Source organism: Miniopterus schreibersii (assembly GCF_964146895.1).
Source record: "Miniopterus schreibersii genome assembly, chromosome: 19".
NCBI classification, from domain to species: domain Eukaryota; kingdom Metazoa; phylum Chordata; class Mammalia; order Chiroptera; family Miniopteridae; genus Miniopterus; species Miniopterus schreibersii.
This window is the reverse complement of record NC_138119.1, coordinates 30345894-30361566: the sequence shown is the minus strand read 5'-3', so window position 1 is coordinate 30361566 and position 15673 is coordinate 30345894. Positions and strand designations below refer to the sequence as shown.

At 51.6% G+C, this 15673-nt stretch overlaps 1 protein-coding gene across 2 annotated transcripts in view; it reads left to right on the top strand.

The window, feature by feature from the left end:
• RASSF5 (Ras association domain family member 5) overlaps positions 1 to 15673 on the top strand; it is a gene marked incomplete at its 5' end in the record, with an annotated part of 68547 nt that overhangs the window by 32445 nt on the left and 20429 nt on the right. The window contains one exon of one of the 2 annotated variants that reach the window (XM_081121253.1): positions 7254 to 7449. The exons of the other annotated variant lie outside the window; for it this stretch is intronic. Coding sequence (XP_080977379.1) covers positions 7330 to 7449 — 120 coding nt within the window. Of the gene's footprint in view, positions 1 to 7253; positions 7450 to 15673 lie in introns of those variants that run through there. 2 annotated transcript variants of the gene reach the window in all.

Here is a 15673-nt window from a genome sequence, read left to right as displayed (position 1 = left end):
TGTTAGATGAGGTAATTGGTATGTGACCCAGGACAAGCCTCCCAGTTTCTCTGAGCCTCAGGCTTCCCCTCTGAGAAATGGGACAGTAGGCAGGGTGGTTGTGAGGCTCCACAAGAAGATGTATGTGACAGCACATGCAGATGAAGGAGTGAGCATCTGGGGCCATCTCTGGTGCTTCCAACAGCCTTACTGGATTTTTAATCACATCACCCTGTGATGAAAGCCCTCAGTGGCTTCCTGTTGCCCTCCAATTCTCTGTAAACCTGGATTAGCACATGAAAGCCTTCCTGGTGGGCTCTGCCAACTCTCCAAAATACCAGAAAGATGGGTTACTTTCCTGTATGTAAAACCAGGACACTATGACTTTGGGTGGGCACTTCTTACTACAAGACTTAACAATGATCTCCCCCTTTGCAGCCCAAGTTATTACTCTTCCCCGTTGATAAAAAGACCGAGACCCTGTCCCCATTCACCAAAGGGCCAGATGACTTCCAGAGCTCCAGGGTAGATCAGCCTGGCCTGCTGGCGTTTCAGCCTGACTGGTTGCTGCTGCCTTTCTGCCTGCACCCCCTCCCCCCATGAAGCCTCTGCCATTCTTTAACAGGGCCCCTCTGGAACCACCTCCCTCAGCTCCTGCAGCCACTGAGCACTGAGCAGTGACTCAGCTGGCTTGTAGAGCTGAGTTTCCTGGCACCCCACCTAGTGCTCCCTCTTCAGTCTGGCTACTGCCTCCCTGCTGAGGCTCTGCGTTTCCTGAACCCTTAAGAAGGGGAAGCTCCTGGGGCCAGTCCTGCCCCAGTTCTCAGCCCAGTGGCCACCTGCTAAACCCAGAACTATCACAAGGGGGAGCCTGGAAACAAGAAGGGAAGAGCCTGGGGCAGGTCTGTCCTTCCTGAGGACCCACCTCTCCCTCCTCCTAACAACCCCCCTGGATAGATACCCGCACACCTCAGGGGATTCTGGGGCCTGGGTCCCCTCTGAGATACTCCATAAATGTCTATCAAGTTAAATTGTGGTTGATAACAGTAGCTACCACTTGTTGAGGCATACCATGTGCTCTACTTGTTTTATCAATTATTGAGGGATGTCGAAATCTCCAACTTTAATTGTGGTTTTTCTTATTCCTCCATACAGTTCAATCTTCTTGTATTTTGAAGCTCCATTATTCAGTGCATAAACATTTAGGATAATTATTTCCTCTTGTTAATTAACCCCTTTACATTACAAAATAACCTTCTCATTTCTGGTTATAGTCTTTGCTCTAAAATCTACTTTGTCTGATATTAATGTAGCCACTCCAGCTTTCTTTTGATTACCATTAGCATGGTATTTCTTTATTCATCCTTTCACTTTTGTGTCTTTGTATTTAAAAGTCATTTATTATAGACAGCAAATATTTGGATCTTTTTTTCTTTTAAATCCAGTCAGATAATCTCTGCCCTTTAATTGGATTATTTAGATCATTTACACTTAATGTAATTATTGATATAAGTAGATTTAAGTCTATCATCTTGCCATTTGTTTTCTATTTGTCCTATCTGTTCTTTGTTCCCTTTTTCATTTTTTTGTCTTCTTTTGGGTTAATTGAATATATTTTATGATCCCATTTTATCTCACTTACTGCTAGCCCATCCACATGTGCCAAAGGAAGGAGCGAGTCCCAAACCCCTCTCTCCATTATGGCTACATCTGGGATAGCCACTCCCCCCTCTACAGATTTCCCTCCTTCTAGAAGACAGAAGTGCTGGCTAAAGCTGTCAGGAATTTGACTCCAAAAGCTACCTCTCACAGGAGCTGCCCCAAAGCCTATCTGAGCAGCTCAGGCCAATGCATGGGAGCCCGTTACTGGTCAGGCAGAGCTGAAAGGCTTCCCAACCAGGAGGCATCTGAGATCCTGGCTCTGAGGAGGGACAGAGCTCTCCTATTTACTTCTGTGGAAATCCTTAAGCACTGGAGACATTTCTTTGTGCTCCTCACAGCCCCACCCACTGCTTCTATCCTGGAAGCACCTCTGGCTGGGCCAGGTCAGGCCTGAGGCTCTGAGGAGACAACAATGCCGTCTTTCTATATGTAGTAGTACAAAACCTGTTCACCTCTCACTGTGACCACACTGCCCTGGCCATTGGAGGACTGGCCTTGCCTGGAGAGGTACACTGAGGGATGTGGTTGTTAATCAGACATGCCTTTTTGTGCTTCTCTAGTTTTCCTAAAGGAGAGCAATTAGAGGGCAGACTCCTTGGGCCTGACTCAGACCCGGCACGAGCTCTTCAGGGCCTCTGCCTCTCAGTATGGCTCATGTCACTGCCTCAGTGTCCTTAAGTGTCAGGGTCCAATTGAAGCTGTTAGCCTGGCAGCCAAGCAAGAGAAAGTGATTTTCCTGTGAGTCTAACCTAACAGTGTGCAGCCGCTTATAACAGGAAGTCATCTGGGAGGAAATTGCGCTCACCGCTGTGTACCGCCGGCTTCATCCTGTCAAATGCTCCTCTCGAGGTGGGGGGTAGCATTCTCAAGATGCAACCCAGAGAGGACATGTGGGACAGGTTGCTTCTGAGAGGCATGGAAGGTGTGGGCGTGTGGCCATATGGTGACTGTGGGTCAGGGAGTCAGGAGGGCATAGGAGGAGGGTATTGACAGGCAAGAGCAAAACCACAGGAGGGCAGGGTGGCTGCTGGGACAGGGAATCGAATTTTGTGTAGCTGTAATGAGGGATGCTTGATTATGGCTGGAGATGGGTGTGAACTGTTGACTGGCATGGAAGGACCCACTCAGACTATGGAATATCATCGGAGTCATTAGAGGAAGGACAACAGTTGGAGTGAAAAATTGTCAGGCACGGAGGCTCTGGGTTTGAAATCTGTTCGACAATTCACTTGCTGTGTGACCACTCTGAGCCTCAGTTTACTCACCTGTAATTTGCCTTCTTGCAGGGTCGTGAGGATTAAGTGAGCTAATGAAATGTGTAAGAGCTCGGGGAAGCGAATGTAATGTCTTATTTCATGTCGTCCTACTACACTGAACGTCATGAGAAGGCAGGGACTATGTCGTGTTCAAGCCTGAACTTGAACACCGAGGCTCGTGCTCTCCGTGTAGGTGCTAAGTAAATGTTTGTGAAATGAATGTATGAAAGAATAAGCAACTAGATCTTGACACAGAGTAATTATTCAATAATTATTAGTTGAAAATGGACTAGAAGGTTTTACGTTATGACACCTCCGATCGGATCTTGGTGTAGAATGGTAACTTGGGCAACAAGGGGGCAACTACTGGAAGGCTTTGCAATAATCTATGCTGTGGCATTCGTGGAGATAGGAAATGCTGAAGGGGAAGGAGGGGTGGAAGTGACACAGGGAAAAAGTGAGCTCAGTTTTGGACCTGCAGAGAGTGAGGCTGCAGGGGGAGGGTTGGGAACTCAGTGAGCAGGTATCCGTCAGGAGCTGGCTGGGAGACAAAGAATTCTGAGACATGAGTCTGTGCGGCATAGTAGATGCCATGGGCACAGGTGAGACTCAGGGCCCCTGGAGACATAGACACATACGGGGAGAAGACAGTCCATGGCTGAACTCTGGAAAACCCAGGGAGCCAAAGGGAAGACGGGTACAGGCAGACTGAGAAAGTAGTTCCTGACTTGTTTGTGAAGGGCTGTGATTTCAGGCAGTCACACAGAGAGGGCAAACACTCTTCCAGGCCCTGGGTTCTGCAGCCAGACCAGCTGGCTTGGTTTGGTTCGACCGTACATTCGCCGTAGCATGCACCACTGTGTGTGAGTGACTCCATCTGCCCGAACCTCCTTGCCCCTCTGTAAGGCAGAGATTGTAACTGTAGCTTCTTCTTCATCGGTGCGTTGTAGGGATTCAGTTAAATGACGCACATCAAGTTGTTAGTACAGCACCTGCACATACTGGCTACTAGTGATTTAAAAATACATTTCAGGGGTCGGGGGCACCTCACCCCAGTTTTCAGCCTCTGCGTACTGACCTCCATCTCTGACACCCCTCAGTTGGACAGATGAGGAAACCTGTTCATACTTGCTCCAGCTGGAGTTGGAGCTGGGACTAGAATACCGGCTTCTGACTTCCAGTCTTATATCACAGCTTTTCGGGAACAAAAAGAACCACAGGGTGGCTCGAACAGTGGGACCTGGCCACATGTCAGGAGTGCATCTGAGAATGAAGAAAGCTTCAACTAATGTTTTTCATCACCTGACACTCTGAGACAGGAAAGTCAGCCGTTCACCGTTTCAGCGGGGCTTCTGAGCCCCAGCACGATGCTGTGGATTTAAGGCTCCGGATGTGCTGCTTAAGGGGAAGCCCCCTCTTCTTGGGCCCAGGGACAGTAGCATAGAAGGCTATTGCACAGGCTCTCTGTGCACCGCCCCCCCCCCCCCAGGTTATCACTACTGCAGGTTATTCATAGGGAAGAAGAGGTCATTAGACCCTGAAAGGAACCCAGTGTTTCTGTCTTTGGGACCCTGGGGCTTCAGCCTGGATTTTTCCTCCTGGAGGCTGGCCAACTTACTGTATTATACATTGCTCTTTACAGATTTCCTCCCCCAGGGTCCTTACCAGCACAGTCTCTTTTGCCGACTTTTTACCCGAGGCTTCTCTAAGCCTAGATTCATCGGCAGGCAAAGTGGGGCAGAGAGACACTAACAAGGAGTTAAGAGGCTTTGAAAGTAATGAACTGGGATGGAACATGCTGCTTCCCTCAGTTTCCTCATCTGTTAAAGGGGGATAATACCTGCTCTCAAAGCTGTAGAGGAGCCTAAGTGAAATAATGGATGATGAAAGGCTTTCAAAAGCCCTATTCAGACATCAGGGTTTCATAATATTTGGGATGGCCTGGAACAGTACCTAAAAGAACACAGTGTCACTTAGAACTTTTCCTAATCAGGCCTAGCTTCTAGCATGTCGCTCACATGGCGAGACTTGTGCTGACTCCTGGGGTGCTTTGGCTTGGTGTTTGAAAAAAGTTATTAGCTGTATTTTAAGATTGCACATTTTGAATGTGTGACACTGCAGTTGCTCTGCAGAGGTCCCTGCATGACTCCAAGGACTCAGTGTGGCCACAAAGAATCTGGGGCCTGTTTTTTCCTTAAGTATTAGATTCCCACTGAGCAAGAAGTTCCTTTTACAAAGAAAAGTGTGTTTCTTTGCTGGCTGGACAAAGCAGGTAGGCTGCTATTGATGGTCCGAGGATCATGGAGATCCCCCCTCTTTGCAGCATTCATCATTATGGCACTTGGAGGTAATCTGAGGCCAATGCCAGCTTCCTTTGCCTGAACCACTGTCTCTGGGGAAACCCCCCCAAAAAAACAGCCTCTGAAATACTCATTTGAAGAAAAGATTGCTCCATACAAAGCCAGAATCTACCTTCAACCCCATTAATGTGAGCTCTTCCCCTCAAACATGCCGTAGCTCACCTCAGCCCCCATCCTTGCTGTCTACCTCCACTTACTGATCTCCCTGTCCAGGGAGGCAGCTACTGGTACCGAGGGTCTCCTGAGCCCAGGGCGGCCAGCAGCTGGGGTGCTGGCTCTCAGCTATCTCCAGTTTGTGCCTGCCAGGCCCTCACAGGCTTCTGGGAGAAAGATTGTGTGGTTAGGATGGAGCCAAATCGGGCTGTAGTTTGAAACCCTCAGGAGCACTGACAGATTTGGCTAAGGTGGGGGAGGGAGCGGGTTCCTCATAAAAGTAACCAGAGCTTAAAATGGAGTTGGCAGCTTGGCATCCGGGCTGAGTCTAGCCCTCCACCCAACTTGTGCCCAGGACTGCATTGTTTCAGAGCTGCAGGAAAAGCCACACAGACTTAGAGAGTCCTGATGACCCCTCTCAGCCACTCTCGGGGCTCCCAGGGTCCGCAGACCATCAGACCCGTGGGCCGGGTGCCCCAAGCATCACCAGGCTCTGAAGGCTTTGTCTTCTTTTTCTGGAACTCCAGGCTACACTTGAAAGATGGCAGAGTACACATCAAAACAGTCCCATCTCTGCTTAGTGACTGTGTCGCAACTGCTAAGAGCATATGTGTCCTACTGTGTAACCCTGAGCCTCAGTTCTCCCATCCATAGAATGGGAATAATAATCTCTACCTCCAGGCTGTTGGGAAAGTTAAATGACAGGCTGCATGTAAATCACCTGGCACATGCAGCCCTTGTTTGAACACCGGCAGCTATAGCTACTCTTGTGCAAAGGTAGTCTGGGAAGTTGTGGGGGATGGGGGTTGCCCCAATTGCTGTGAAGGATTCAACCCTGGTCAAGGAAGGTGTTTCTTCACCCAGCCCAATGGGGAAATGTAAATGAGCTGTCCATGGTGGTAAGGACAAGATCTGGCAAAACCCCTCCTGGCCAGCCTGTCAGGGAAATACACGAATAACCAGGTGTAGTCTGCAGGCCCCTTCAGTATGCTGAGACTCCGAGGTCAAGTTCCCTGGGGTGGAAGGGCGGGCTTGCTCTCTGGGTTGCCGTAACTTTGCATATGATTTGCATATGCTTGTGGGGCCCCTGCAGTTTCTTCTGGCATTTCCAAGTGAAAATATTGCCGCTTCTCCCGGCAGGCCCAATATTGATTTCCCTCTCCGGTTGCTTGTCTAACCACTGATTGACCCGGCTCCTCCACAGTGACTAGGGAATGCCAGGGTGGGGTGAGGAGGGGGAGGGGGAAAGGGAGGAGGGACAGGGTCGACCTTAGGGCACCTTCTACACCGTGGACAGGGGCTGCCGTGGGCGATGGGAATGAGCTGTTTGCAGGATATGAAGAGCGGATTCCCCGCTCAGGTCCCTCCTGGTCAGTTCCTTCCCTGCAGCCTCAGTGTGACCCGTGGTGCCCTAAGTGTCCTGGCCGCCCGGGCCCCTGGCACCCGGCGGGATGGAGACGCGCAGGGCTGGGCGCAGGGGAGGGCGGGGAGGGAGCGGCGCCGTGACAGCCAGCAGGGCTTTGAGGAACCTTGCGAGAGGAAGTGGCTTCGGAACCGCTGTGGCCTTACGGGGTACGGGGGCAGGAAAGGCGCGGGCAGGGAGGCGGGGGAGGTGTCGCGACGGTGCGGGCGCTCCGCGCCCCAGGCCGAGGGAGGGAGCGGGCGCAGAGGCCAGGGAGCCGGGCAGCGCGGCCGGTGCACCGGGCGGCGGCTGGCGGCACCGCAGGGAGGGGAGCGGACCCCCCCCGCGCCCAGCCTCTCGGGCCCCAGGGCGAGAAGCCCGGCGCAGGCGGCGCGCGCTCCTCCCGGCCCGGTACCCGCGCGGCCGGGGAGGGCTCGGGGCTCCGAGCCCCGCGGGCCCGGGGAGGGGCCTCGCCTCCGAGCCGCGTCCCCGGGGCGCTGCGGCCGCCTGCGGGCAGATGACGGTGGACAGCAGCATGAGCAGTGGGTACTGCAGCCTGGAGGAGGAGCTGGAGGACTGCTTCTTCACGGCCAAGACCACCTTCTTCAGGAACGTGCAGAGCAAGCAGCCTTCCAAGGTGAACTTCATAATCCAGACCCCAGACCTTGGTGGGGGGGGGGGACCTCTGTGGTCTGCCAGGGAGACAGGCAGAGCCTGTGTTACCAGAGCCGGTGGCAGTTGCCCCGGGGACCCTCTTGAACTTGGCTGAGGAGACCGAAGGTTGGGTCTGGAGCCCTTCAGGGACCAGCAGCAAAATAGATTCTCTTTTAAATGCTCTGTTCAGCATTTCCTGTCCCTAGACCTTCTCAAAATGGCTCTATAGGATATGGGGACAGCCCTTGATTCACTGTTTGGCCACATGCTCACCTGTGGCTGGGAGAGTGATGGGGTAACTGTTCCTCCTTTCCATTTTCACCCCCCCCCCCCGAATTGGAGATTTGAAGCTCTATGGAAAGTGCATTTCACCCAGTCTTTCCCTAGGATAAACATTCAGATGCTGAGACTTCCGTGTTGTGAATGGCCAGAAACCGTATTAAAATGCAGTCCAGCCACTTTGCAGAAGTCCAGGGTGTTTTTAGAAACAAACTAAAAGCAACAACTTAGGTTTAGAAGCAACCTAAGCAACAACTTAGGTTGTTGTCCTACCACCAGTTTAACTTCCTGGGTTGGTTGGAAGTAACCTAAAGGGGTTTGCGTGTGTTTCCTAATGGGGTTCTGTGTGCTTCCTAAAGGTGTCAGCCCCTCAACACCCAGCCCACTTGAGTCCCCTGGCCCCACCGCCCCAGTTGATGCAGAGCCGGCAAACTGCCCCCGACTTGGTGGAGTGGTGATCCCAAGTGGTGATTGAGCTCTGCTTAGTTATGTATTTTATTATTTACGTGAGAGGGCTCTAAGCCAGGTTCTCGGAGAGGGTACCTAAAAGGAGCTGTTTGTAGACCAAAGTGAGCTGTTAAATTTCACAGGCATGTGGAGGCTCATCATTAATTTAGCAGTCCTACACGTGTAGGATTAACCCAAAGCTTCCCCAGGCCTGATTCTGAGGCCTCCTTGGTTAACAATTCATCTTGTCTGTAGGCCCGGCATTTGCTGGGTCCTGACGTCAAACAAATCGACCTTTCAATTGTGAGAGGACACCCAAGAACCAAAGGAGAAGTTTTGATTTTAGTGTTTGAAGGAATCCACTAAAACTGGCCCCTCGACGCCATGCCTGTTTTTTGGGACACCCCTCCTGAGGAGCAGGGTTTGTTCTGGAGGGCTGGGGGCAGAGGGGAGGTGTCCCATCCTCTCTTGGGATTCTTGCCTGATTGCATGGATCCCTCCTTGCCCCCCCCCCCCACACACACACACATACAGGCAGTGCAGTTGTCTGGGGCCTTTAGACCAGTGATTCTCAAGCTTAGGGAGCTTTAGAGAATGGGGATATTGGGTCCCACTGCTGGGAGCCTGGTTGAATTGGCCTGGGATGTAGCCTGGGCAGCAGGGTCTTGAAAAGCTCCCCAGGTAATTCTGATGTGCAGCTGAGGTTGAGAACCGTCGCTGTAGAGAGTTTTGCTGCTGCCTGGGAAGGAAATGGTTCCTGTTTTTAAAACAAAGTTTAGCTGCCACACTTGCTACCAGCCAGGCTAGAAGCCCTGGGTGTCGGAAGGTGGGCTTTTTGCACGATGGGTGGGGGGAGGCACACCGCAAAGCTTGGCAAGTGAAAAGGTAGTTTCTGGTATTCTTGGGAGTAGGACTATCTTACAAGAAAATATGCCGGGCTGGGGGATGACACGTTCCTCGGCCCAGACAGCCTTCTTTCTTCACCCCCCCTCCCCCCAAAGCTCTTCTTCCTCACCTCATTCCTGAAAATGTACCTTTGGTTTGGCGCCTGCATCAGCCCTTCCTTTACTTGGCCTGGTTCTTGACCCATTGCAAGGGAGACCTCTGCACATCTCCCTGCCTCCTGTGGCCCATGCTGCCCATTCCTCCGAGAGCAGGAATCCCTTCTAGGAAACTCATTTTGTTGAACCCCAGACAGGGCTTAATGCTTCTCAAAAGGAAGGATGGTGGACATGGCCCCTCTTATCCCTGGCCTTTGCCTAAATACAGTGTGAGAAGAATCCTGAGTGGAGATTCAGAACTGCCCTCAGGGACTGTTTTCCTCAGCACCAGGCTAGCATTCAGCAAAGCAGCTCCAGGGAGGGAGGGAGGGAGGGAGGGAGGGAGGGAGGGAGGACAGGGCCAGCCCTGGCCCAGCTGGCCTAAGGAGCGCAGGGTGTATGCGGCTGACTGAGGGGCTGGGTGAGCTGCATCCAGATGTTTTAGTCTTTCATCGTCCTGAGTGTTTTTCCACCTTTACCAATATTTTCAGCTGCTTCTCCCTTGGAGCACTCCTGGAAAGGGTTTCAAAGAGTTCACCCAGACCCTGACCCCATTCTGACCCCTAACTATGATTTTTTTCTACCCAAAGAGATCACATCTGAGCTCCAAAGGGAATTTCTTTTCCTGTCTCCAAGGAAAGGCATTTATATGTTTCCCTGTCGCTGAGAGACTGAGGCCCCATCTGGGAGGGGATGAGTGGCTTCTATAAATAGCCTGTCAGAGCCACCTGCGTCTGGCTGGGCCTGGCAGGGCTGGAGCAGAGCTGTGGGGAAGCCTCGCCGCTGTTCTGGGCACCACCCCCTGGGAGCGGGCACTAGTGGGCCTCCAAGGAGCCCCCACACCTCTTTCCAACACCTTTGGTGGGAGGTGGGAAGGTGGAGAGACAGCAAGAAAGAACATGGGAGCAGGCCTCAGGCCCTGGCTTGGTTTTTCCTTTCAGAAAATGGCAGCTTCCTGGGGTGCCGCGCCTCATCTGAAAAGGGGAGGGAGGTTTTGAGTCACGCCAGGTACGATGTCAGGAGGCTGAGGCAGTGCTGGGGGACGTCTTCCTTGGCTGGTCACAATTAGGTCACGTTTCCCAGGGTTATGCGTGTCAAAATGGGGCTCCTGGTAGCTTGTGTGGAAACCCTCCTGGGTGCTCAGTGGAGCAGCCCCAGTGCACACACAGTCACCTCCATCTAAGATATTGGAGTCTCGAGGGCTAGGGGGTTCGTCTGAGGTCACACAGCAAGTTTATGGTGGACCCAGAGTGACAGCCTACATCTCTTGCCTTCCAGCCCAGAGATTTTTCTGTCTTAGTCCTAAAAAAGGCAGGATTTGGCACTTTGTAGGGCTGATGACTGTGAAGCCAGCTGCTCCTTTATTCCTGTTGGGATCTGACCCTGGAAGTGGGGCCAACTTCTGCTCCTGTCAGCTCCCGAGTGCCTGTGGGTGTGGCAGGTTAGGGTCTGACCCCTGAGCAGGGACGAGGCGCCTGCGCTTTCCCTGCATGCTCGGCAGGCCCTGGGCCCCAGGACTCCAGGCACACACAGCATCAGGTGAGCACCCTGAGGAGACATAAAGCTGCTTCTTACAGAATGTAAGAGCTGAAAGGGACCTGGTTTAGCGCCTCACCCCAAAGATGGAGAAACTGAGGCCCAGAGAGTAGGGAGGACCTCATCAGGCGACGTAACTGGTCTGGTGGAGCCAAGACTGATATCCCTCTTGGACTCCTTGTCAGGTGCTCTTCTTGAACCTCTTTACACAGTGAGTGACTGGGACAAACTGTAGTCCTTGTCCTTTCAGAACCTTGTACCAAATAGGAAGGCCCAAATGACCTCAGGCTGGGAAAGGAGTTAAAGGGTCCATCCCTCCATTCCACAAGGTCCTTCCCATCTCTCCATTCCATAAGGTCCTTCCCATCCCTCCATTCCACAAGGTCCTTCCCATCCCTCTATTCCACAAGGTCCTTCCCATCTCTCCATTCCATAAGGTCCTTTCCCATCCCTCTATTCCACAAGGTCCTTCCCAGCCTTCCATTCCACAACATCCTTCCCATGTCTCCATTCCATAAGGTCCTTCCCATCTCTCCATTCCACAGGGTCCTTCCCATCCCTCCATTCCATAAGGTCCTTCCCATCCCTCTATTCCATAAAGTCTTTCTCATCCCTCTATTCCGTAAGGCCCTTCCCATCCCTCCATTCCATAAGGCATACTGGCCAAAGGAACATTGGCTCTACATTTAACACTAGCAGGGGGTCCCTGTCATCAGTTCCAGAATCTTACAGCTTTAATCATTTAAAAGTTCTTGGTACCTATCCTAAAATACTATTTGCTAGATCCTTCCTGCATGGGTTTTTTGTGTGGATATGGAGAATAAAAGGTTGACTTTATCTATGGTTAAATATCATATTTAAGCACATGTAGGACACACTCCCCAGCCACTCTCCCCCACCTCCAGATTTTCTCTGCTTTATGCTAACACCATTGGAAAATGCAAGGAAGACTCAGAGGAAGAGGTCTCCGAGGTCAGAGTACGAAGCCACTCTGTCCCACTCCTGCACTTGTCCCATCTTCACTTGCCTGGTTAGTTGGCCCCTCCCTAAACAGGGCCTCTGTGGCACACCAGGGATGTCAGCCAAGTTTGATGGCCCTGGGACCAGCCAGGGAAATCCCCATCTCTGTGCCAGCAGCAGGCACGCCAAGCCTCGGGCATAACACCTGCCCCTGACCTTCTTGGCATGAGAGAAAAGAAAAGAATACTAAAAATAAGTTAGCTCCAAATTGGAGCAATTAAAATGAAATAAAAATCTTCAGAACCATTGGACCATTTAACTATGTTTGTATTTGCCATCTCAGAAGCCTACCCAAGACTAACCTCAAAAAAAAGCCACACGACATCTTTTAGGCTGTAGTTTGTATTCCACTCCTGTGGAGCACACTGGCTGTATTCTCCAGTCTTTACCAGTGTTGCTTTTCTCTGCAAATATGGGAAGCCTTGTAAGATCAGAATACGCATCCCCTTCAGGTCCAAGGCAGCACCAAGTACTGGTTGCAAAAACAGATACTAACTAGATGCTTGATTCCTGTATGATCAGGATGGACTAACTGTTGTAACAAGCAGCCCCCGTTTTTCAGTCATTGAACATAATCAAAGTTTATTTCTCTTTTTAAGTAAAGTTACCTTGGCAGGTGGGGGCCTACCATAACATGTGAGAGATTTTTGCAGACCAGGTCCAGAATAGTGTGTTTTTGACAGCCACGTGCCATTGGCCAGAACTGAGTCACATGACCACAGCTAACCACAAAGGAGGTTGGGAAATGAAGTACAGCTGTGAGCCCAGGTGGAACAGGAAGCTGGTTGTGGTGAGCATTTAGCCGTCTCTGCCGCACATCCTCCTACCACCTTCTCTGCCAACCACCTTAGGAAGCACTGAGCATACTTTCTTGGCGAAGCACCATAGTCTCTCTCATTGACTTTGTACCTCTGGTCACTGAGGTCTGCGCGGTTCCTGGAATGGGGTCCTGTCTCCCCTGAGTACACTCGGAACTCCTTGAGGACAGAAGCTTTTCCTTACTCAGCACCTCTGTGGTTCCTCGGTAGCATCTGAAGCCTTCAGTGCTGCTCACAGTGCAGGGCCCGCATTCTAATCACTCTTTGGATCACTTTTTGAAAATGGAGATTCAGGGGCCCCTCACCAGACTTACTGGCTCCTGAATCTTTGGAGGTAGAACCCTCAAATCTGCTTTAAAAATACTCTCCTTGCACCCAGCCTGGCATGGCTCAGCGGTTGAGCGTCGACCTAGGATCCAGGCGATCGGGGTTCGATTCCCGGTCAGGGCACATGCCCCGGTTGCGGGCTGCAGCCAATCAATGACTCTCTCATCATTGATGTTTCTATCTCTCTCTCTCCCTCTCCTTTCCTCTCTCTGAAATCAATAAAGATATACTTTAAAAAAAAAAAAATACTCTCCTTGCTCTGGCCAGTGTGGCTCAGTGATTGGAGCATCGGCCTGTGCACCAAAGGATCTCAGGTTCACTTCCCTGTCAAGGCCGTGTACCTCGGTTGCAAGTTATGCTCCGTGCCCCCAGTTGGGGGCATGTGCAGGAGGCAGCAAGTTGAAGTGTCTCTCTCACATCGATGTTTCTCTCTCTGTCTCTCTGTCTCTTTCTCTCTTTTCCTCCCTCCTTCCCTCCCTCCTCCTCTCTCTGAAAAGCAAAGGAGGAAATATCCTCAGGTGAGGATTGACAACGACAAAAAAAATACTCTCCTCAGGTGATTCTCATATATACTGAAGTCTAGGAACTATCTGTGCAGGAAATATTTGGTATGGACTGATTACTTCAATTGGAATGGAAGACAAGCATTAGAACTTCCAGAGAGGTTCTTAGTCTGGAGGAAGCCCAGAAGGTAAAAGGACTTGTCCCTGTTTACACAGCTAAACAGAAACGGAACTGAGCACTTGGGGCCCCTGGGTTCCTGCTCAGAGCTGTCCCCATCACTCTCACCACAGGATGCTGGACAAGGGTATTGGAGGGACAGCCCTTGGTGATCTTGACTAGCGCGTGATGTAATGAAAGCAGTGCAGAACTGTGGGCTAAGTCCTGGCTCATCCCAGTTCCAGCCAATAACTGAGGGGCTGTGGCCAAGTCACGCTGCCTTCCAGACTCAGGTGCTTCCTCTGGTCCTTTCAGCAAGAGCACAGGTTACATGAGCCTGTCCTTATTTCTTCTAACCGAGAGTCCCTTGCCACTTTGCAAGGGAGCAGATCCTCCTCACCAGTTTCTCAGGAGACTGGCAGGGATTTTAGGTGCTGACCACCAAGTTCTATAAAGGGTGAGGACTTCCCTAGAAGGGTGGGACCAAGAAGAGGACCTGAATGGCTAACTCGAGTCCTCTCTTCAGGAACCCCTGGAACTTGCCCAAGACATCCTCACTGCTGTGTTCCAGATTCCTCCTCTCTCACCTACCCCTCTGTCTTCACAATTTTAGACCATTTATCCTGACTCTGCTGGCTTTTCCTTGCAAAGTAAGTGCTGTTACGGCTTCAGCACATACAACATTCACCCACCCAAGTAGTTCAGGGAGAAAAGAAGAAAGATTATACGCTGATATTAAGCCCTGAATTCCAGCTCTTAGTTCACACCGTCAGGTGGGACTCTGGATCCTGCTTCTAGCCCATGAGCTTGAAGCTGGCGGCCCCACCTGGCCCAGCCTGGGTGCCCAGGAGCCTGTGTTCTCATCTTTCTTCTGCTCTCAACTTGCCAGGTAACCTACACCTGTGCACTCTCTGACTTTGGGGTCCTCCTGTGTGGAGGACCCAGACTTCTCCCCATCCAGGGCTTTGGTGTTCTCTTGCAGATGGCTCAGTCTACCATAAAAGAGCATGAGGACCCAGGCCTGGCCTGGAATATTCTCTGGGGACAAGAGGGCCAGATAAATTTGCTAAGATCAGGAGCACTTAATTTCAGGACCAGGATGAAGAAGGGAGCTATAGTGGCAGGAAACTTCAGGTTTGAATCACGGAGCCTGTGGCTTCTGTTGGTGGTGCTGGCATGGCCCTGTCTCTGCTCTCTTGTCTTACCCAACCCCAGCTTAGCTTAACTCTCCCTAGCCTACATCCCCTGGCCCATTTCTCTTCCTGACTCTAGAACTTTTTCTATAGACCTTCCTAATGGAGGGCTCACATACCCCTTGGATGCCTAAAATTTAATATGTCTGAACCAGCTCATAGCTTTGCCGTAACGGATTTCTCACCCCATCTCTGCCCCACCCTCCCAGTGGCCCACCTTGGAAACCGCAAGGGTCTCCCTCCCCCCTTTCATCCAGTCTGTGCTCTGGGCTCTGCCTCCAGTGTTGCAGGTACCAGGCTTCTTGTTTCTGTCCCTGCCCTGCTCTGTGTTTGGTGCTTGTCACTTCTCACCAAATGCTCCAGGAGGTTACCCAGCCAGTTTTCACCTGTTTCTTCCCCTTCCGTGTGCCCTGAATGCTACTGCCAGGGGCAAATCATTCTGGTATCCCAAAGCCCACCGTGGTTCCTGCTCTTTATATAATATCTAAAACCCTACAACACCCAGCCCCAGTCAAACACCTCAGCGTCTCTCACTTTTTTATAGCACTGAGCCCCAGAGCTGGGGGACACAGAGCTGGATAAATCGTGGTCTCCGCACTTAAAAACCTCACGGTGCCCACCACGTTGTGCTACACACCCTTGTCCGCCCCCTCTCCCATCCATGAAGTATTGGGATCAGGGGCCCTGGGCAGAGGACCATCAGGAGGAAGACACTGCATTTACCCCGCAGCCACGTGGCTTTCACCAGGACACAGTGGCAACTCCCAAAACAGGGAGGGTGGAGGGGCTGGCTCCCAGGGTCAAAGGGTTCAGGTATGAACAGCAGCCTACGAAGGGCCAGGGACAGGCTGGCAACGGACTGACAGTGACAGAGGTGCAGGAGATTA